The 22,865-nt window shown below is 49.9% G+C and overlaps 1 protein-coding gene across 3 annotated transcripts in view; it reads left to right on the top strand.

Moving 5' to 3' along the window:
• Positions 1-22,461, top strand: part of SCLY (selenocysteine lyase) — a 41,634-nt gene extending 19,173 nt beyond the window's left edge. For all 3 annotated transcript variants that reach the window (XM_055300160.1, XM_055300159.1, XM_055300161.1), the window contains exons 5-12: positions 4,085-4,212; positions 4,464-4,628; positions 5,463-5,569; positions 15,088-15,124; positions 17,656-17,739; positions 18,761-18,863; positions 19,832-19,907; positions 21,468-22,461. In XM_055300160.1, the coding sequence (XP_055156135.1) occupies positions 4,085-4,212; positions 4,464-4,628; positions 5,463-5,569; positions 15,088-15,124; positions 17,656-17,739; positions 18,761-18,863; positions 19,832-19,907; positions 21,468-21,621 (854 nt within the window). In that variant the 3' untranslated portion in view covers positions 21,622-22,461. The remainder of the gene's footprint in view (positions 1-4,084; positions 4,213-4,463; positions 4,629-5,462; positions 5,570-15,087; positions 15,125-17,655; positions 17,740-18,760; positions 18,864-19,831; positions 19,908-21,467) is intronic.
• The last annotated feature ends 404 nt before the right edge of the window (positions 22,462-22,865 follow it).

The raw sequence follows: 22,865 nt of genomic DNA, 5'->3' as shown, positions 1-22,865 counted from the left end.
TCCAATTTCTCTGTATCCTTGACAGCATTTGTGAGTGTCTGTACCTCTCATTATGGCTGTCCCAGTGGGTGGGAATTGGCATCTCATGGTTTTGATCTGCATTTCCCTGATGGCCGATGATATTGGGCATCCTTTCATGTGTTTACTAAAAAGACAAGTAATCCTGTCCAGGGCTGCCTTTCTTTTGCTCTCCTTTGAGTCTTGTAATGGATACGTGAGCTCTACCCTTCTCTTGCTGGCCCCTACCCTGTCCCCGGCAGCCCTCCCAGGCCTGCCATCCTCTCTTGGGCATGTGCTGCTCTTTCTCAGTGACAGCCGGTGCTTCTGCCACCCACTCACTGGGTATATGGAGGGGGTGCTAGGTCATCACACCCAGCCCCTGCCTGCCTCCACAGTTGCCACTCCACGCTCCATGCTGTGCACGCTGGACATGGATGATCACCAGATCCTTTCACACTTTTCACCTATTACTATTCTGAGTGTTTGTTTCCTACTCCTGTTAATCTAATGCCATAAACTTTCTATATTCTGGGAATTCCTCAAAATTCCTTGTCCACAAGTGATATCCCTAGTTTAGAAAATAACTCTTCTCTCATTTCAGTGGGTCCTTGAGAAAGTAGGTGCATTTGTCTCATACCGTTTTGAACCAAATCTTGATTTAGTCACCTTCACTTATTATCTGTCTCCAATAATGAGATTATAAGAGCTTGGAACAGTGCCTACGACACAGTAGGTGCTTAATGAATGTTTGCTCAAGGTTGAACGAGTGAAGGTTGAGTACTTGGTACATTAAGGTGTTCTCATGAAGATGGATGCGTAGGAAGATCCTAGGATCACCTCGCCCCTTGGGTACATCCAGATAACATCCATATCAGTGTAAATAACCCAAAAAATGACCTGAAGCCTGGCATAACAAATTCTCCACAGCTAAATGTAGAGAAGAGGCCACATCAAAGAGGGTAGGAAGGGTGGAGACATGGTTGGAAGCCAGATGCACCCATGGGACTGCACATGGGGGCAGGACACCATGGGTGCAGAGAAGGAAGAGGAGCAGACCCCATCCAGGAACCTCAGGTGTGGGGAACCTGCACAGGGAAGACAAATCCCCATACATCTCCATGTTGGCTTTGGAAACCAGAGGGGCCTAACTTCATGGGTTCTTATGATCAGTGTGGCTTAACACCTGGAACTTTGAAAACTTAATGGGCTTGGTTCTGGCAGAGCTGGGAGACCAAGAAGAAACTGGCCCCACCCTTACAGAGACAGTACAACCAACAGCCCCATGGAGATACAGCATAGAAACAGCAGTTTGATAAATACCTTGGGTATAGAGGAAGGAGATTTATTTACTTATCTCAGAGCATGTGCTAGAGGGGCAGGGTATCTTTGGGAGACTTCTCCAAAAACAAAGGAGCTAGTGGGTGCCATCTCCCTTCTCCACTCCACAGCCTAGGTACATGGACACCCGTGGGAACCAGTGCAGTGCAACACTCCACCTAGCTTGTAACAGTGTGCCCCACCCCACACTCTTCTGTGGACCCACACCCTCCATCCTGGCCTGGGCAGTTTTCCCAGGTAGGTGCAGGTCCGTTCCTACAGGGGACTGGCATGGACCTTGCTGGTTACCGCATGTCCCACCCACTAACAACACAGGGACCAAACCCTGCCTACAACAGGCAAAGACAACCATTGCAGACAACTACACTGAAGGCAAATGCCACAACAGTAGAGTGCACACAACACACATAGGCAGACACCCCTGAAGCTCTGGGTTCTGGTGAACAGGGAACATTGCACGGCAGGGCACTATAGGACCTTGTCTTCATAAGGCCACTACTTTCAAGAGCAGGAGATGTAGCTGACTTTTCTAACACATAGAAACAGACACAGAGTTAGAAAAATTAAGAAGACAGAAGAGTATGTCTGAAATGAAACAGAATAGAACCCAGAAATAAACCCTCAATTATATGGTCAATTAATTTTCAACAAAGCAGAAAAGACTAGCCAGTGGGAAAAAGACAGTTTCTTCAACGAATGGCACTGGGAAAAACAGGACAGCTACATGCAAAAGAATGACACTGGACCACTTCTTACACTGTATGCAAAATTAAACTCAAAGAGAATTGACCTAAACGTAGGACCCGAAACCATAAAAGTCCTAAAAGAGAGCAGTCAGTAATTTATTGACATTGGCATTGCAGCTTCTTTCAAGATATGTCTACTGAGGCAAAGGAAAACAAAATCAAAGTAAACTATTGGGAATAGATCAAAATATAAAGCTTTTACACAGCAAAGGAAACAATCAACAAAACAAAAAGACAACCTACTGAATGGGAGGAGATATTTGCAATAATATCCAAAATATATAAAGAACTCATGCAACTCAACACCAAAAAATCAAATATCCAATTAAAAAGTGAACAGACATTCTCTAAAGAAGAAGCCAGATGGCCAACAGACACATAAAAAGATGCTCAACATCACTTATCATCAGGGAAATGCAAACCAAATCTACAATGAGATCACCTCATACCTGTCAGCAAAGCTAAAATCAAAAATACAAGAAACAACAAGTATTGGCAAGGATGTGGAGAAAAAGGAACCCTCATCCACTGTTGGTGGGAATGCAAACTAGTGTAGCCACTGTGGAAACAGTATGAAGGTTCCTTTAAAAATTAAAAATAGAATTACATATGATCCTGTAGTCATACTCCTGGGTATTTACCCAGAGTATGAAAACACTCACTTGAAAAGATACATGCTGTTTTTTGCGGCATTGTTTACAGTAGCAAAGACATGGAAGCAACCCAAGTGCCCACTGATAGATGGAAGAAAACAGGGGACGTATATACAATGGAATACCTCGGCCAAGGAAAGAATGAAATCTTGCTTTTTGCAACAACATGTATAGATCTAGAGAGTATAATGCCAAGTAAAATAAGTCAGAGAAAGACAAATACCATATGGTTTCATTCATTTGTGCAGTTTAGTTAAGAAAACAAGCAAATTTAAAAAGAGACAAAAAACAGACTTAACTCTAGAGAACACACTGATGGTCACCAGAGGGCAGGTGAGTGGGGGGGATGGAGGAAAGAGGAGATGGGGAGTAAGAGTATGTTTACTGTGATGAGCAGTGAGTAGTAGATAGGAGTGTTGAATCACTATATTGTAGACCTGAAACTAATATAACACCACATATTAATTATACGGGAATTTAAAAAAATTTTTTAATTTTTTAAAGATTTTATTTATTTATTCATGGCAGAGAGAGAGAGAGAGAGAAGTAGGCTCCATGCAGGGAACCCAACGTGGGACTCGATCCCGGGTCTCCAGGATCACACCCCAGGCTGAAGGTGGCGCTAAACCGCTGAGCCACCGGGGCTGCCCTAAAAAAAATGTTTTAAGGATGCTCTCATGAACTAAGAGTATATTACTTCCTCATGGGCCCCTCATCAGCAAAAAACAAACTCAGCAACTGGAGCTGCATTAATGGAGCACTCATGTTGGCTGAGCCCGTGTGCTGGGTATGATGGGTGATTTATATTCCTTAGTTTTCTGAATTTTTACAATAAATTATTTTTTAAGATTTTATTTATATATTTATTCATTAGAGACACAGGGGTGGGGGGCTAGAGACACAGGCAGAGGGAGAAGCAGGCTCCATGCAGGGAGCCCGACGTGGGACTTGATCCTGGGTCTCCAGTATCAGGCCCTGGGCTGAAGGCAGCGCTAAACCGCTGAGCCACCCGGGCTGCCCATAAATTACTTTTTTAGGGATCCCTGGGTGGCGCAGCGGTTTGGCGCCTGCCTTTGGCCCAGGGCGCGATCCTGGAGACCCGGGATCGAATCCCACGTCAGGCTCCCGGTGCATGGAGCCTGCTTCTCCCTCTGCCTGTGTCTCTGCCTCTCTCTCTCTCTCTCTCTCTCTCTCTCTCTCTCTGTGACTATCATAAATAAATAAAAAAAAATTTTAAAAAATTACTTTTTTAATGTGGAAAATACTTTTGTTAAGCTATATCTAAATGAGCTTTCCAAAAAGGTTGTTCTATAAGAGTAACCTTGGCACATGTGTTTTTTTCCTCAGCGGTCACCTTTGTGCCAGTGTCCAAGGTGAATGGGCAGGTGGAAGTCGAGGACATCCTGGCAGCTGTCCGCCCAGCCACCTGCCTTGTGACTATTATGCTGGCCAATAACGAGACTGGCGTCATCATGGTGAGTTATTTATCCTTTTAAGAAAATGTAATGAGGAATAAAGGTGGCCCAGGCCCTACTTGATATTCTCATGTGTCTCACCTGGGACCTCTTCTTTTTCTTCATCATCTTCTTCCTCCTCTTCCTCCTCTTCTTCTTCTTCCTCCTCTTCCTCTCCTTTCCCTGTCCTCATTAATGACTCCTTATTTCTTTCATTCAGTTTTCATGAAATCAAAGCAGCATACTCAACTGTTTATTTTTCCCTACTGCAGCCCATCTCTGAAATCAGTCAGCGAATTAAAGCCCTGAACCAGAAGCGTGCTGCTTCTGGGCTGCCGGTCATTCTGCTGCACACAGACGCTGCGCAGGCCCTGGGGAAACAGCGCGTGGATGTGGAGGACCTGGGCGTGGACTTCCTGACCATCGTGGGGCACAAGGTGTGCACATAGAGCCCTCCTTCCTTCCGGGAGCTCAAGGCTCCCATAGAGCAGAGCCCATCCATTGGTCATCGATTTGTTGTCCAGTAGGGCAACTTGAAGAAGGGGTGGCCAGGCAGGGTCGTGTGGGGGCATGGAGGCCTCAGGTGAGACCTAAGGCAGTGGCTTCAGCCAGATACTGCATGTCCTCCGCCGTGGGCAGAGAGTGCCTGCAGACCCCTTGTCAGCCCTCTTGTAACCCCCTCACCCAAGAATGGAAGATGTGAGATTCAAGATGTTGCTTTCTCTAACTTGATTTAAAGTACAGCTCCTGAATGCAAAGGTTTGGTTTTAGCAGCTTTCTCTTAAAGGTGGAAGAGAGGAAACATTAGTAGTGAAGACCCTTCTGAGACTTGACTCCCTTCTGGCAGCTGATTAGAACATGAAACATTTTTAGGCCTCTGTTTTGAAGCATGGTGCTCAGCTAGTTTCCAAAGGAGTATGTGTGCTGACCTGACACTGTGGCACTTAATGGTTTTAGCTAAATGTCAGTTTGAAAACCTGGAGTCAAACCCAGGAAAAACCCTTGGCAATCTCTAGCGCCAGCCCCTCTTCTTTTACAAATCCTGTTCTGCGATGTGCAGTCAAGCTTTGGTGCCACTGGGCTGGGGACAAGAGTACAGGCTCTGCCCTGCACCCCCAGGCTTCTGTGACTCAGATGTGTCCGGAGTGGTGACAGCACAGCTGTGGGGCCCTGACAGTACAGAGTATTTCTCTGTGTGCTCTAAGCACTTAACATGCTGACAGAGTAGGAACTCAGGCTCTTTTAAATAAATGATGGACTTTTTGTTTCAGTTCTATGGTCCCAGGATTGGAGCACTTTACATCCGAGGGCTTGGTGAACTTACCCCCCTGTACCCTATGCTGTTTGGAGGTGGACAAGAACGGAATTTCAGGCCAGGGTAAGGTAGAAGGTTAATGAAGTTTCTGACCTACTGGCCTCTTGTTGGTCTGTAGAGCAGTAACTTTTCTTTGTTTCTTGGGAGAATTTTAATAGCACATTCTGCATCACTACTGAGTCAGAATTCGCTCTACTGATGGATTCTGCAGATTCATAGATCTTCAGTCTCTATGGAGATGATTCCAAGCTGGAGCCTTCCTGGATGAGATGTGCTGCCATTCTCATGATTGTGGGATACGCAGGGTTGCACAGAAGCACCTGGCTTTCTTTCTGGTAGTTCCTGTGTCCCTGTGATATACAGTGGTACTTTAACCAGGGAATGAGGTGATATCAAGATCACACCTTTTATTAGAAATTCTAACAAGAGGGAGAAACAGGAACAACATGGTAGTGGGTTCCCTGGCTTTTCCTTTACCTCATTTATGCCTGACTTAGAGCTGATGAAGCCTGCAACTCAGAAACACCAATGAGGACAGAAAAAAATGTCCAACCAAAGCCAACTCTCTGCAGACAGTGGGCCAAAAATAGGACAGCCTAGCAAGACAGAGAACTTTTAGTTCAGCTTTTACTCCAGCCAATCACCACATGGTAAAATGTTGCCATCCCAACCCTTGCCAGCAAAAGGAGAGTAGAGAGCCCAGACTTCCACCTGCACAGCCTGTAACAAGATATCCCCATACCCACACCAGGTGTGTCAGAAAGGGCCTAGTAGGGATCGAGGACCTCCATCTCGGCCAGCCAGTAACAAGGAACCCTTACAGTGGTGTCAATGGAGACCACTTGAGCTTCCACATACACCTTTACTGAGAAGGTGTGTCCTCCCCTTGGGTGTCCACACAGGCTGAGTAGGGAACCTAGATTCCTACCTCCACCTGGCAGCAACAAGCTGGCATACTCCTTCCCCTGCTAGAACAGTGTCAAAACAAGCCAGCTAAAACAGAAAGGTTAAGTAACATCCAGACTCTCATAACATAATATGAAAATGTCCAGGTTTCAATTGAAAAGCACTCATCAAGAACCAAGAGGATCTTAAACTGAATAAAAAGAGACAATAGATTCCAGCACTGACAGATGACAAAAATGTCAGAATTATTTGACAAAGATTGTAAGGCAGACACAAGAAAAATGCTTCAATTATGAACATACCTGAAACAAATGAAAGTGTCAGCAAAGACAAAGAAGATAGAAAGAAGAACTAAGTGGAAATTTTAGAACTAAAAACTGCAGCAACTCAGTGGATGGGCTCAGCAGCAGAATAAAGGCAACAGAGGAAAGAATCCGTGAACAGAAAGAGAACAATAGAATTACCTAATCTAAACAACAGGCAAGAATTAGACTGGGCAGAAAATTGAACCACACCTCAGGGACCTTGTTTGACCATAACAGAAGATCTAACAATCATTTCATTGACATCTCAGGAAGAGAGGAGAAAGGGTGAGATGAAAAAGAACTTGAAGAAATAATGGCTGAAAATTTCCCAAATTTGGCAAGAAACATGAACCTACAGTTTTAAGAACCTGAACAAACCCCAAGCAGGATAAACCAAAAGAAATCCATGGAGGCCAGAAGGAAGTGATGCAATATTTTGCAAGCATTGAAAGTACTGTCAAGCCAGAATCCTATATACAGCAGAAAGAGCCTTCAGGAATAAAGAGGAAATGAAAACATTCTTGAATAAAGGAAAACTTAACAGAATTTGTCACCAGAAGACCAATGCTAAAAATGACTAAAGGAAGTTCTTTAAAGAGAAAAGCAACAGTAAAAAAAGGAAACCTGAAACATCAGAAGAAACAAAGCAAAGTATGGGTAAATAAAATAGGCTTTTCTCTTGAGTTTCTAAATTGTGTTTGATGGCTTAAGCTAAACATTATAGCACTGATGTGGTTCAAAATACATGTGGAAGAAAATGTTAAGATAATTATAAATAAGGGAGGGCTAGGGCAGCCCCGGTGGCACAGCGGTTTGGCACCGCCTATAGCCCAGGGTGTGATCCTGGAGACCTGGGATCGAGTCCCGCATCGGGCTCCCTGCGTGGAGCCTGCTTCTCCCTCTGCCTGTGTCTCTGCCTCTCTCTCTCTCTCTCTCTCTCTCTCTCTCCAAATAAATAAATAAAATCTTAAAAAAAAAAATAAGAGAGGGCTAAAAGGATGTAAATGGAGATAAGGTTTCTGTTCCCTTGAACTTCTGAAAATGGTCAAATAGCCCACAGAGAGGTAGGGAAAAGAAAACAGAGAAATTAAAAAAAAAAAACAGAACAAACCAAAAAAAATTTTAATGGCAGACCTATGCCCAATATTAGTTACACTAAGTATAAATGGTCTAAATACAGCAGTTAAAAGAGATTGGCAGAGTGAATTTTTTAAAAAATTGACCCAACCAAGATGCTTGGATCACTCAATTGATTAAGTGTCTAATTCGTGGTTTCAGATCAGATCATGCTCTCATGAGTTGTGAAACTGAGTCCCGCAATAGGCTCCACTCTCAGCAGGGAGTCTGCTTAAGATTCTCTCCCTCTGCCCTTTCTTTCACTTGTACTCATGCATGTGTGCTCTATCTAAAATAAACAAATCTTAAGGGAAAAAAAACCTGACCCAACTACAGTTGACCCTTGAATAACATAAGGGTTAGTGGAGCCAACCCCCTGCACAGTTGAAAATCTTGTAACTTGTAACTCCCCTAAAACTTAAATGCTAATAGCCCACTGTTGACTGGAAGCCTTACTGATAACATAAGTTGTCAGTTAATGCATATTTTGTATGTTGTATTATTATATGCTATATCCTCACAATAAAGTGTGCTGGCAAAAAGAAAATGTTAAGACAATTATAAGAAGAAAAAAATACATTTATAGTACTGTAAAAAATCTTCATGATTTTTCATGATTTTCATGAATCCATGCAGTTCAAATCTATGTTCAAGGGTCAACTATATGGGCTAATTGATCTCGAATATATTGATAAAGGGAGCTTGAAAGTTAAGAATGGAAAAGTATGTATCATGTGAACATTAGTCAAAGAAAAGAGAAAGGAGACTCCAAATAGAGAAAATTACCAGAGACATGGGGACATTATATAATGATGTAAGTCCACCAAGAAGTCCTAGCAATCCTAATGTCAGTGCACTACACAACATGCTGCGAACTATGTGAGGCCAAAACATATTGAACCAAAAAGAGAAACAGACAAATCCATAATTAAAGATAGAGACTTCAGTACCCTTCCCTCAACAATGGATGCAACTAAACAAAAATCAGCCAGAATATAGAAGAACTCAATAACAACCAACAGGACATAATCGAAGTGTTAGAACATTTCACCCAACAACAACAAAACACGTATTCTTTACAAGTGCTACAGAATATATACCAAGATAGACCATGTCCTGTGTCATTAAACAAACCTCAATACATTTGGAGAACTGAAATCATACAGAGTGTTTTCTCATCACAGTGGAATCAAACAAATCAATAACTGGAAGGTAATTGGAAAATCTCCAAACACTTAGAAACATGCACACACTTCTGCATAAACCATGGGTCAGACAGGAAGGCTCAAAAGAATTAAATACATAAAGATGAATGAAAATGAAAATACAACTTTCCAATATTTCTGAGACAGCTAAAGCACAGCTGAGAGGGAAATTTATAGCACTGAATGCATATGTTAATAAAGATGATGACTCTCTGGACACCTAAGTGGCTCAGTGGGTTAGGCATATAACTCTTGATTTTGGCCCAGGTCATGATCTTAGGGTCATGAGATCAAGATCCACATCGGGTTCCGTGCTCATTGGGGAGTCTGCTTGAGATTCTCTCTCCCTCTCTTTCTCTCTCCCTCCCTCTCTCCACCCCTCCCCTGCTCACTCTTTCCAAATAAATAAATCTTTAAAAGAAGGATGATGACTCTGAAGTCAATAAGCTTCTACTTGTAGAACTTAGAAAAAGTAGAGCAAAATAAACCCAAAGCAAACATAAGGAGATACTAAAGATAAGAACATAAATTAGTGAAATTGAGGGGCACCCAGGTGACTCAGTGGTTGAGCGTCTGCCTTTGGCTTGGGTGTGATCCCAGGGTCCTGGGATTGAGTCCCACATCGGGCTCCCTGCAGGGAGCCTGCTTCTCCCTTTGCCTTTGCCTCTGCCCCTCTCTCTGTGTCTCTCATGAATAAATAAGTAAGTAAATAAATAAATAAATAAATAAATAAATAAATAAATAAAATCTTTTAAAAAATGAATTAGTGGGCGGCCCGGGTGGCTCAGTGGTTTAGCGCCTGCCTTCATCCCAGGGCATGACCCTGGAGACCCCGGATTGAGTCCCACGTTGGGCTCCCTGCATGGAGCCTGCTTCTCCCTCTGCCTCTCTGTCTCCTCTCTGTGTATTCTCATGAATAATAAATTTTTTTAAAAAATGAATTAGATTGAAAACAAAAATCATTTTTTAAAGATTTTATTTATTCATGAGAGATAGATAGAGCAGAGGGAGAAGCAGACTCCATGCAGGGACCCTGACCTGGGACTTGATCCCAGAACTCCAGGATCACGCCCTGGGCCGAAGGCAGGTGCTAAACCGCTGAGCCACCTGGAATCCCCCCAAAATCATTTTTTAAAAGATTTTATTTGTTTTTAGGGGGAGAGAGAAAGAAAGCAGAAAGAGGGGCAGAGGGAGAGGGAGGGAGGGAATCTTTGCTTAGTGCAGAGCCCATTGAAAGGCTTGATTCCAGACTCTGAGATCATGACGCGAGCTGAAATCAAAAGTTGGGTGCTTAACCAATTGATCACCCAGGTGCCCTGAAAAAATAAAAATAACTTTTTAAAAATAATTGAAACAAAGAAATAGCCTTTTAAAAGTATTGATAAAACTGACAAATCTCTCACTATATTATATACCTGAAACTAATACAACACTGTATGTTAAGTATGCTGGAATTAAAAGAAAAGCTTGATTTAAAAAAATACCCCAAGAAACCTGTAGTAAGACTGACAAAGGAGAAAAGGAAAGAAGAAACAAATTGCCAATATCAAGAATGACTGCAGACGGGATGAACACTGGGTGTTATGCTATATGTTGGCAAATTGAACTCCAATAAAAAAAAAAAATACAAAAAAAAAAAAAAGACCCTTGCAGAACCTACAGACATCAAAAGGATAATTAGAAATGCTATGAACAACCTTACACACATGAATTTGAAAATTCAGGTGAAGTGGACTATTTCATCAAAAAACAAAGTACTATAACTTACCTAATATGAGATTAGGTCATTTAGATAACTTTAACACTATTAGGAAAAGTAAATTAGTTTTATCATTTTAAGACTCCCCCAAAAGAAATCTCCAAGCCCAGATAGTTTCACAAGAGACTTCTACCAAAGATTTAAAGAATTAACACTATTTCTATGCAGTCTCTCCTAGAAAAATAGGAGGGAATGCTTCCCCAATTCATTTTATGAATTTATACCAAAACCAGAAAGATGGTACAAAAAAATAAAACTATGGACTAAATATCTCTCATGAATTTAGATGCAGAAATCTTTAATATTAGCAAAAGGAATTCAGCAACACATAAAAATAATATCTACACCATGATGAAGTGGGAGTTTGTTCCAGGGATGCAAAATCAGTGTAATGTAGCATATTCAAGAAGAAAAATTGGGGTACCTGGATGGCTCAGTCAGTTGAGTGTTTGACTCTTGATCTCAGGGTTGTGAGGTCAGGCCCCATGCTGAGCTGCACACTGGGTATGGAACCTATTTTTTTTTAATTTTTTTTTTTAATTTTTATTTATTTATGATAGTCACAGAGAGAGAGAAAGAGAGGCAGAGACATAGGCAGAGGGAGAAGCAGGCTCCATGCACCAGGAGCCCGACGTGGGATTCGATCCCGGGTCTCCAGGATCGCGCCCTGGGCCAAAGGCAGGCGCCAAACCGCTGCGCCACCCCAGGGATCCCTGGAACCTATTTAAAAAGAAGAAAAAAATAACATAATTTAACATAGAAAAAGCATTTAATAGAATTCAATATTCATTCATTAAAAACTCTCACAATATGACTAGAGGAGAACTTCTTCAGCTTGAAAAGGGTATTTACCAAAAAAACTGACACCTAACATCACACTCAACAGCGAAGGCCTGAACGTTTTACTCCAGTGATCAGGGACAGGCTGGGGAGGTCCACTCTCACCTCTTTTCAACAGTGCTGTAAGTTCTAGTAGGCAAGAATAGGAAATGTAAAGAAAGGAGACAGAACTGTCCCTGTTTGTAGATTACATGATTGTCTCTAGAAAATCCCGAGGAATGTTAAGAAAGATCACTGATATATGAATTCAGCAAGAACACGGGTTATAATATAAACATACAAAAATTGTTTATATTCCTATATATTGGTAATGAATATATGAACAACAAAATTAATGCCATTTATAATCACTCAAATACTCAGAGGACTTATAACCTGAAAACTAATGTGGATAAAAGAAAGCAAAGTTCTAAATAAGTGGAGAGACATACTATGTTCATGGATCAGAGGACTCAGTATAGTAAAGAGGTCAGTTCTCCCCAAATTGATAAATAAACCCAATTTCTATTGAAAACTTAGCACACAAGGGCACCTGGGTGGCTTGGTCAGTTAAGCCTCTGCCTTCAACTCGGATTATAATCCTGGGGTCCTGGGATCAAACCGCACGTCAGGCTCCCTGCTTTCCCTGGAGCCTGCTTCTCCTTCTCATCTCTGCTCATACTCTCTCACTCTCTCTCAAATAAATAAATAAATAAATAAATAATATTTTTTTTAAAGAATTAAAAGCTTACCAAGTAGACCAGTGGAACAGAACAGATACAACCAGAAATATGCCCAAATGATTCTTGACAAAGATATAAAAAAGTACTTCAGTGGAGGAAAGATTCTTTTTCAACAGATGGTGCTGGAGCAATTAGACATCCTCACACAGAAGACAAACCTCAACCTAAGTCTCACCCTTGATAAAACGCAGGATACATGATGAACTTAAATGTGAAACATAAAGCAATAGAACTTTTATGGGGAAAAAAAAATGGGAAAACCTCTTCTGGCTCTCGCTTTGGCAAAGAGATCTTAGACTTGATACCAAAAGGGTCCATACAAGGGAACAGTGATAATTGAACTTCATCAAAATTTAAATCTTTCGCCCCACAAAAGAGGATATTAAGAGGATAAAATGACAAGCTGTGCAATAGAAGAATATATCCTCAAAGGATTAGTATCTAGAATATAATACATAAAGAACTTCCAAAATTCAACAGTCAACCTCCCAAACAATTCAAACAATGGGCAAAAGACATCACACCAAAGAGGATACACAGATAGCAAGTAAGCACATGAGTAGATACTGAACATCTTTAACTATTAGGGAAATGCTAATGAAAGCCACAATGAGGCATCACTCCACACCTACCAGAAGGGGTCACACAAAAACCAGGGACAACACTGAATGCTGTTGAAGATGCAGAGATGCTGCTTCACTCACAGATGGCCAGTCAGGGTGGAAATGGTACAACTGCTCTGGAAAACAGCTTGGCATTTTCTTTTAAAATTCAATACGCACACACCATACAACCTGGGAGTGGCACTCCCGGAACACATATCCCAGAGAAATGCAGACAGACGAAAATGCTCACAAAACCCCGTATGCAAGGGTGTCTAGCAGCTTTCTTTGCAATAGCTACAAACTGTAAGCAACCCAGATGTCCTATAACGAGTGGCTGGCTTAACAAGCTGTGGCACATTGTGCCATGGACACCACTCGGTAATGAAAAGCACTTAATGATACACGCAACAGCCGGGAAGGAATCTCCAAGAGAATTACGGTGAATGAAAAAAGCCAGTACCCCCAGAATTATAACTATGATTCCATTTACAGGACATTCTTGAAATGACAGAAATAGAGGTGGAGAAGAGACTAGCAGTTGCCAGCAGGCCAAGGAAAGGGTGGGGCCGAAGGGGAGCAGGTCTGGTTATGAAAGGCCAACAGGAGAGGCCTTCGTGGTGGTGGAAACGTTCTGTATCTTATCAGTATCCTGGCTGTGATCTTGTACCCTAGTGTCACTGGGGGGAAGCTGAGTAACCGGTACACAGAATGTCTCTGTTATTTCTTATAAGCACATATGAATCTACATGATCCTTTTATTTAAATTTTTTTATTTTTGAGTTTTATTTATTAGCATGAGCAGGGGGAGGGACAGAGGGAGAAGCTGGCTCCCTGTTGATGTGGGGCTTGATCCCAGGACCCTGGGATCAGGACCTGAGCCAAAGGCTTAACTGACTGAGCCACCCAAGCACCCCTAAATCTACATTATCTTTTTTGAAAAGTTTAAAAAAAAAAAAAAACGCCAAGAGGCATAACATCAGGTGCTTGGGGAGCCATAATAGTTCACTGTATGGACTGTGAGTTGGAAGCAGGGTTTGCGTGACTCCAGATGGAGGAGGCAGCAGACTGGATGCTAGGAGGGAGGGGTGGGTGGAGGCGGGACAGGCTCCAGCTTCCACATAGGGTCCCGGCTCTTCCACCTGGGCAGCCCCTCCAGGCACTCCCTGGTCACAGACCTTGAGAGGTGCCCTTGGTCGGGCCGTGCTGTCCGACAGCTGAGAGGTGTGAGCCCCATAGAGGAGGTGTCATTAGGATCTCACCGTGGTCGAAGAGCTCGGGTGAAGACAAGCTCAGACCTCCGGGTCCTCTACGCAGAGCTCCTTGCTCTTGCCTGACCACCCGCAGGTGTCAGAGCCAGTCTCTGTAGACAGAAGTGACCAATAAACTTGTCAAAGGCAGAGCTGCAGGATCACGTTACGTGTAATGCCCTGCGCTTCGTGTTCACTTATCTTGTTATCTTCGGGTCAGCAAGCAGCAGCCAGCTCCCGAGGTTTCAGAAAACTTCAACTAAAATTCAAAATTCAGAAAAGTATTCAGTGAGTGATTTGCTCTGTTTTTCCTGAAAATAGACTGAGGAGTTCTGTTTTCAGCTCGTTGGAGCTGAGCGAGAGCCACCGGTCTCCAGGGGGTCCTGCTGCCCCTTGCTTGCACGCACACAATCTCTAGTAGCAAAGGATTCGTCCCTCGAGACAGTTGAGAGGCTTCAGCTGAAGGGAACCCAGTTGAGCTGAGGTCTATGGGCCCCCACCTGGTTCGACAGTGGGGCCCTGAGGTCTGCCGTTGGAGGAGGGCTTTCTCCTGGGTAGGAAGAAGGTCCAGACACAATTGTCACTCTGGACACCCAGCGAGTACTGCCCAAGGCGGGCCGTGTCCCCCGTGACTGGGCGGAAGCTTCGCGGGGAGGGTTTGGGGGCCTCCAGCTGCCGTCGAGGCAAGCTCATGGCAAATGACTAGGAGAGAGGTGGGTGTGATTCTGGTTTTGTTTTTTTGTTTGTTTGTTTGTTTTTATTTTTTTTTTATTCTCTTTTTGTCTGAACTCCTGACTTTCACGGACAGGATTCTGTCCTGGGGCATCTGTTACTTGCTTTGCATGGAAATGGGATTGAATCCCTTGTGTCTTACAGGACGGAGAACACCCCGATGATTGCTGGCCTTGGGAAGGTAAGCCTTGGGAGCTCGGACAGAGCGAGCAGGTGCTTTGTCTCATGTGCTTCGGGATAACCGGAGTCTTCCTCCAGGGGAGTCTCTCCTCCCACAGGACCGCTGTGCGCCCAGCACTCCGACACCGGGTGTGGGTGTCAGGGCGGCGATTTCCACTCAGAACCGTTCCGTGACACCAGCTGGGTGTCCTGCAGTCTAACTCAATTCAGACCCTGCCTGCCTGGACACAGTGTCAGACCCCACAGGTCAGGGGCTCAGGCTCACAGGACTGCCCCACCCGGCCCCACTTCAGGCACCAGTCGGAAGTCCCAGTTGTCACCTGTGCTTCTGCTGGCCAGCTCTGCCTGCAGTTCCCATGACTCTGCCCCGGGTTCAGTGAGTTTGCCAGAACAGCTCACAGGACTTACAGAAACACTTGTCCCAATAGATTCCAGGCTTATTGTGAAAGGACATGATAAAGGAGAGATGACCATCGGGACTGGAAGAAATACGAAATACGTTGGGCAAGGTGTGGGGCGGGGCACTACCCTCCCAGTGCCCGCACATGTTCAGCAACCAGAAGCTCTCCAAACCCATGCTGTTGGGGGTTTTGTGGAGATTTGACCAATCACCAACTCCAGGTTTAGCCCCTCTCTCCTCTCTGGAGAAGGGGGAGGGCTGGGAAATTCCCAGCTTCTCATCATGCCTTCCAGTGCCCGCTCCATCCGGGAGCCCCCGCAGCGTCACCGCTTTAGAACAAGACACTGCTGTCTCCCAGGAAATTCCAAGGGCTCTAGGAACTCAGCGTCAGGAACCGAAGGCCAAATACCAGAACAAGAGGTGCTCCTGGTGGTCTTATCCCTGCGGCAGTTACGGGGGTTTCGGGAGCTCGGCGCTGGGCCCCGGGCGGAGACCTGTGTACTTCTGTCATCCTGCAGCCCATTCCCCCAGCGGCTTTACCGGGTGGCCAGGCCTCGGGGAGACCGTGTTCACGAGCCCAATAAATGGACTGATGTTAGAAGAAGCCTCCAATTGTGTCGTCATCCCCGAGGTGTACTTTCTGAGGTCTGTGGAGTGGCCTGCAGGTGCTTAGCGCTGAACGGGAAATGCTCTCGAAGCCTCTGCTAATGTGGGAAAGGCGGCGATGTCTGTACCTAGAGACCACCTGACAGGCCCACGGATAGCCTGGGCCGGGGCCTTCTCTCCAGCCCGAGCCCTGGCCGTCCCGCCTACAAGATGCAGCTTCCCAAAGCGATTTCTCATGACGGCAGCTCCCCGGCACGCTGGTACCTTGCCTGGCTTCTGTGACCTGCCACCACCGCCACTGCCTGGCCGCCCTCCATGCATGCACTCGCGCCCTTCACGCACTCAGCTTCCCGAGGCCCCTCCCCGGAGCAACGTCCCAGGCCATGGCCAGCTGGCCAGCGTCTGCCAGGCTTCCCGCCACCCCTTTCCCTGTGTGCTTCCTGAAGAGCACCTCCTGCCCATATCCTCTCCATTGGAATGTTCCAGCCTCCACAGGCCTGCACCCCCCCCCATTCCTGACACCCAGGTTCACCGATCCTCCCTCCTCTCCCCTGGATCCCGCAGGGGAGGCCCAGCCCCGTGGACCAGCACAGCCACTGCTGGCCCGCCCACCGGCCAGCTCCTTTCCCTTCCACCCCTGCCAGGCCTTCACCTCCTCGCTGCTGGCCGGCCTCCCGGCACCATCCCAGCCTCCTCCGCATAACTGCTCCCTGGTGGCACTCATCCCGGCCTGCGGCTCCACCAGCAGCCTGTGCTCAGGGCAGGTCCTGACCCTTCTTTTGAGGGGCCCAGGTGCTTGACATTCTGCTTGGGCCCACGTGTGCATCTCCTCCCTGGCTCCCCTCGCCCCTCACGGTGCCTCCCACCACCCAGGACCTCATTGGGAAATCTGGGAGGTGCCCACCTTGTCCTTGTCCCCTGTACCTGGCAAGCCACCAGCCAGTCCCATCTCTACAATATATGGAGGTCTGCATCTTGTGTGTCTCCGTGGCTGCAGACTCTGGGCCAGGACACCTGCCATGGTCCCTTCCATTCTCTGCACAGCATCCTGAATGACTATTGCACATGCAAATCAGGGCATCTCACCCCCTTCTCAAAACCTCCGTGTGTCTGCACTAACCCTGCCTGTCGGAGGCCCCAAGGCCCTGTCCCCCTGGGTCACCTCCTCCAGGCATTTGGCCCTAAGCACCTGGCTCTGCTCTGCCCCCTTCACCCTGTGTGCCCCTCGCCCTGGGGAGCGCCCTCCCTGCCTCCCTGCCTTCCTGCTCTGTGGACTGGCTGTGCCTCGGGCATCAGGAGTGCCCTATCTCCCAAGACCTGATAAAGTGAATTCCTGTTGAACAAGTGAGATAACTCTTCTCAAGCACTTACTGTGGCCCCAGGCACCTAGTGGTGCTCAGTGAATATCGTCTGTTCCCCATGTTCCAGGAAGAGAGCAGTTTGAAATCGGGCAGTCTCACCTCTACTCTTCATATTCTCCTTTGTTTTATCACCATTAAACGTGTTTTCTTGCATTGTGTCCCCAGGCCGCTGAGCTGGTGACCAAGAACTGTGAGGCTTACGAGGCCCATATGAGAGATGTTCGTGACTACCTGGAGGAGCGGCTGGAGGTGAGCCTGGGGTCTGCAATGGGGAGGTAAGGGGGGACCAGGGGGTGAGCGCGAGCGAGGTGGGGAGGAGAGCGATGAGCCTGGGGTCCACGGTGGGGCAGGAGATGGGGAGGTGAGGGGTGAGTGTGGAGTGGGGAGGGGGTGATGATCCTGGGGTCCACGGTGGGGCAGGAGATGGGGAGGCGAGGGGTGAGTGTGGGGTGGGGAGGGGATGATGATCCTGGGGCCACAGTGGGGCAGGAGATGGGGAGGCGAGGGGTGAGTGTGGGGTGGGGAGGGGATGATGATCCTGGGGCCACAGTGGGGCAGGAGATGGGGAGGCGAGGGGGTGAGTGTGGGGTGGGGAGGGGGGTGGTGAGCCTGGGGTCTGGGTTGGGGATAGTAAGGAGGTGAGCATGGGCAAGGGGGCAGAATGGTGAGCCTGGGGTCTGGTCCACAGTGGGGCAGGAGAAGGGGGGGCGGTAAGCCTGGAATGATCCCTGGTGGCAGGGCCGGTGGTGGGGGGAGACATGAGGAGGTGAGCCTGGGGTCTGGGTCTGGGGACAAGGAGGTGGGCTTGGGATGGGGGGCGGAGTGGTGAACCTGGGGTCCATGGGGGTGAGGGTGGGGTCTGTCCCCTTCTTCCTCGATTGAGCTGAGGGTGGGGGTTGGCACCCCCCCAGGCAGCAGGCCTGGGGTTGATTGACTGGTGGTCCGGGGACTCTGGGGATGCTCAGGGGAGAGGCTAGAATCCTGAGTCCGGGGACCTCCCCACCGCCATGGGCTCGAGACCGAGTGGTGATCGTCAGGGACAGGATGGAAATGCAGCAGAGCTAGTGGCTTGATGGCTGTACTGAAGAGAGTTATGCGTATTCGGAAGTTTTTCTCCTAATTACCTTTGCTTTCCAGTCAGTCCCCGTAATGACTAATGTAGATGCTCATTGACGAACTAATTATTCTATGTGTTGAGGTTGAGATTTGGGCTCGAGGTCAAACAGCTGGGGGAGTGCGGTGTGCTCCGAATTCCTCATTGACTTTTCAGGCTGAATTTGATAAGCAGAGAATCCATCTGAACAGCCGATTTCCAGGGACCGAGCGACTCCCCAACACATGCAACTTTTCCATCCGGGGACCCCAGCTCCAAGGTGACGAGGGTCTCCCGGCCTGCGTGTGGGGCGGTGGGCACCGGCGGGGCGGCTGTCCCCAGGAGGCTGTGGCCGCCTGTTGCGTGGTGTGCGGGGCGCATGGGGCATCCCCAGCCGCCGTGAGCACCAGGCGTGGCGCCTGCCCAGAGCTGATGGGGAAGGAGAGGAAACAGCAGACTTGAGGCCAGCTCGTAGCTCGGCCGTCTCCGTCAGCAGGTTTGACGTGATGATGTATGGGGAGCGGGAGAGGAGAGGCGGTCAGCGTCAAGGTCTGGCTCAGGTGGGGGCACTCGAGTTCCTGCGGTAACTGCCTCCCGGCTGCACACCGTCCGATTAGCGGGATCCAGAAAGTAAAACGTGGCTCCCCCACGGCCCTGGGGCTGAGTCCAGGGGGGAGCCGGCCGTGTTTCACGGAGAGGAGATTCCGTGTCCCCCGAGTGTGGGGTTGGCGCGGCCGCAGAGAGGCGGTGGCTCCCTGGATGTATTCAGTGAGACCCGTGTTCATATAAATGAGGCAGGTTCTTCTCCCAGTGAAGTCAGCGAGCGGGTTTGTTCCTTTCATCTCCGGGCTTGGGACAGAAGAGCGAGGTGCCCTCCCACTTAGTACGGGCAGCTCCCGTTGCCCCCACCTCTAGAAAACACAGATGTAAGCTGAAGTGTTACCCGGACCACAGATGACGCAGTAAGGCAGCTGCTGGGCGTCCTGAGCGTCTTCCTAGGCAGGTGACCGGAAATGGCACGTTCGAGGCCAGTTTTATGAGCCAGAATCATACCTAGGAGGGACCATCTTCTCTGGATCCTGTTGCTCTGTCACTGAGATGAGAGAGGCCTCTGCCCTGGAGACACCCCCCCCCCCCCGCAGGTGGCACAGGGGACAGAGCCTCAGAACCTGCAGCAGGGGAAGAGGAGAGGTGGAGGCGGGGCCCTGCGTGCACTCTCCACCTCACACCCCTGCGGTGTCTCCCCAGGCCGCCTGGTGCTAGCACAGTGCAGGACGCTGCTGGCCAGTGTGGGGGCCGCGTGCCACTCGGACCATGCAGATCGGTGAGTGCTCCACGCGGGGTCCGGGGTGCATCCAGCAGGCAGCCCGGCCTGGGCTTCCAGAGCTAGCCAACAGGGACGCAAGAAGCGACCAGACAGACTTGCAGGCCCTAGGGGAGAAGGGGAAGCCCCAGCCAAAGGAGGCGTGGGAGGGAGGGGAGGGGAGGGGCAGGGCGGGCTGCAGGAGCTCCCTCTGTCCTCAGAGAGTGAGAGGCTTCCGCAGGGTTGTGACAGGCCAGGCTGGTTCCTGGTGGCCCCCAGGGATTACAGGCCAGGCCCCCATGGCCGAGGCAGGAGGGGAGGGTGTGGGGCCCGGGCATCCCTGGCAGTGGCCCGACCCTGGTGGAGGAGGAGCAAGGGTTCACTGTCCCCCTGCTGTGAGCGGGGGTCCTGCAGGGGTGGGTGCAGTGCCGGATAAGGCAGCCCGGGCCCCAGAGAGGGCAGAGCTGTGGTCACGGCAGGCTGTCAGGGTCTGTGGCTGGCGCCGCGGTACCCCGAGGGCTGAGGCTGGGTGGGGATGGCAGGGCCTCCTCGGGCCTCAGAGCTCCGCAGGCTGCCCGAGGGCGGGAGAGGCCAGGAGCAGGCATGTGGCACCAGAGTGGCCGTCAGGAGCCGTGAGGCTGGGACCAGGCTGGAGTGCAGGAGGGTACAGTGCCCCTGGCCGCCGCTCACGGAGGGCTGAGTGGCCCGTTTCCCAGACGGGGAAGCCCAGGCACGTGCGGTCTGGAGTCTTAACAGCCACAAGATGAGGGAGAGGGGAGGAGGGGCTGAGGAGGGGACAGGTGTCCAGTGTGGCCCTGTTGGCGGTGGGGCGGGGGCTGTGGAGGCAGACACTCAGGGCTCTCGTGGGAGGCGGGGGCGCCCCTCTGGGATAGGAAGTGAGGCCACGCACTGGGGGAGGGCCAGGGCCCAGGAGCTGCGGCCATGTCACTCTCGCCTGCCCTGCAGGGGCCTCTGGCACAGACCCTCGGGAACCAGAGGTGGTGACAGTCCTGCCCCGCCCAGTCCTGGGCTCCGGAGGGCGTTTATCGGGACGGCTGTTAGGAGCTCTGTCGTGACAGTGACCTCTGCTGTGCTGTTCCCCCCACCCCGGGCCTGTGTTGGGGGTGAGGGCGCCTGAGCAGTGAGCTCCCGGGGGAGGGCAGGGCTCTCGAGCTGCCCCGCGGTGGCTTCACAGAGCCTGGTGTGTGCGGAGCCCGGCGCCCGGCGCAGGTGCTGTGGCAAACACATAAGTGCCAGGTGCGCCTCCACCTCCCGTGTGAGCTGTGCACCTCCTCCTCCTGCTCACTCCGTGTGACAGGCCTCGGCCTCGCCGACACGGTCCCGGCGGTCTTGCCAGGCCCTCGTGGAGCCGGGGCAGGGGCCGTGCCAGAGTCGGAGCTGACACGGGGGCCCCTGCGGACGGTGGCCCAGGGGTGTTTGGCAGAGACGGGAGCTGGAGGGTCTCTGGAGCCCCAGCTGGGGAGCTGGCCCGGAGCAGAGGGGGCGGGGTCCCTTCCCCACCCCTGGGGAGCTCGAGGGCCTTCCCTGGCCGGCAGCTGAGCGGCCCCCTCGCCCCTGCAGGCCGTCCCCGGTGCTGCTGAGCTGTGGCATCCCCTTCGACGTGGCCCGGAACGCACTCCGGCTCAGCGTGGGCCGCAGCACCACCAGGGCCGACGTGGACGTCGTCGTGCGGGACCTGAAGCAGGCCGTGGCGCGGCTGGAGGGCCAGGCCTAGCGCCAAGGGCGCCTCACGAAGGCCTTCCGAGGGCTGCACCAGGAGGGCTCTCTTCTTGAGTTGCCCGAGTCTCGGTTTTGTCCCCGCAAGTGCTTAGAGGGCCGGGTGGGGGGCGGTCACCGCTGCCCATGGCGCAGGTTGGAGTGCCGAGTCAGTGCCCCCCTGGGAAGTGGGGTGACCTGCTGTGCGTGCCACCCTCCCGGAAGGTGACGTTTTTATCCTGAAGACAAAATGCTACTATTGACAAACGACTGTCAGCTGCTGCCATGGAAATAGGAAACCTGACTTTGCTGCCACCGTGGCCCCCTGCCTGCCGGCGCCTCCGCCGGCCGCCTGCCCGCCTGCCCGTGTGCTGTGCGCTCTTGCTCCCCCCGCTTCTCAAGCCCTTCCTCGGCCAGGGGCCACCGAGGTCACGAGGTCAGGCCCCGCTCCCTGCTCCGGCCCCCCTCCCAGGGCCGTCCTCGCTCAGCCTGTCCCGGCCACCCAGAGCCACCAGGCCCCGCCCGCCTTTTCCTTTTGGTCACTGACTCAGGGCTCCGGCTCGGCCGGGGAGTCACGGGCGGCTGGGCACAGGTGACACCGGGTCGTCCCTGCGGCAGGAGATCACCTCACCCCTGACCCCGCTGGCGTCACAATGTCCACAGACGGATTCCTCCGTCTTCACGAGTGCTCTGTGGCGTTCTGACCCACCTCGGAGGGAGGCACGTAACATAGGAATGATTTCTTAACTGCCGGACATTTTTCATGTGTGGTTTTAAGTGCAAAGAACTACATGGTGATGTTGAGGAAATGATCGTCAGAAACGAAATGAACTAATAAAATATTCCAGGGCTGGTCTTAGACGTTTTATGGTTTCTCTAGCGGATGCTTCTCTGGGGGTCACCGATGTGCCTGGGCCGGCCGCGGAGATGGCGTCGGAGGGGTGTGTAGTGACCCCAATTTAATCGCTGTGCGATTAGGCTTCACCTTAAGAAATTCAGCCTAAGACCGTGTCTCTGGGACTCCCTAGACAGTGGGTCCATGAAGGCGGCATCCTGCTGCTTCCAGGCAGAGGCCATGCCGATCCCGGGGTGCCCCGCCCTACTGAAAAGAACAGTCTGGGGAAAGATGTGGGGCAGCCTTGAGGACCTGGAGACCCTCACTGGCCTCAGAGGCCTTCCGTCCACCACTCGGGCCCCGAGCCCATGGCTGGCTCGGCCGAGCGGCTGCCGCCCAGAGGCTTACGGAGCCTCCAAGGCCTGGGC

This window comes from Nyctereutes procyonoides, unplaced genomic scaffold (genome assembly GCF_905146905.1).
Source record: "Nyctereutes procyonoides isolate TBG_1078 unplaced genomic scaffold, NYPRO_anot_genome, whole genome shotgun sequence".
Taxonomy (NCBI): Eukaryota; Metazoa; Chordata; class Mammalia; order Carnivora; family Canidae; genus Nyctereutes; species Nyctereutes procyonoides.
Note: the sequence above shows the minus strand (reverse complement) of the source record. Positions and strands in the feature narration are given on the sequence as shown.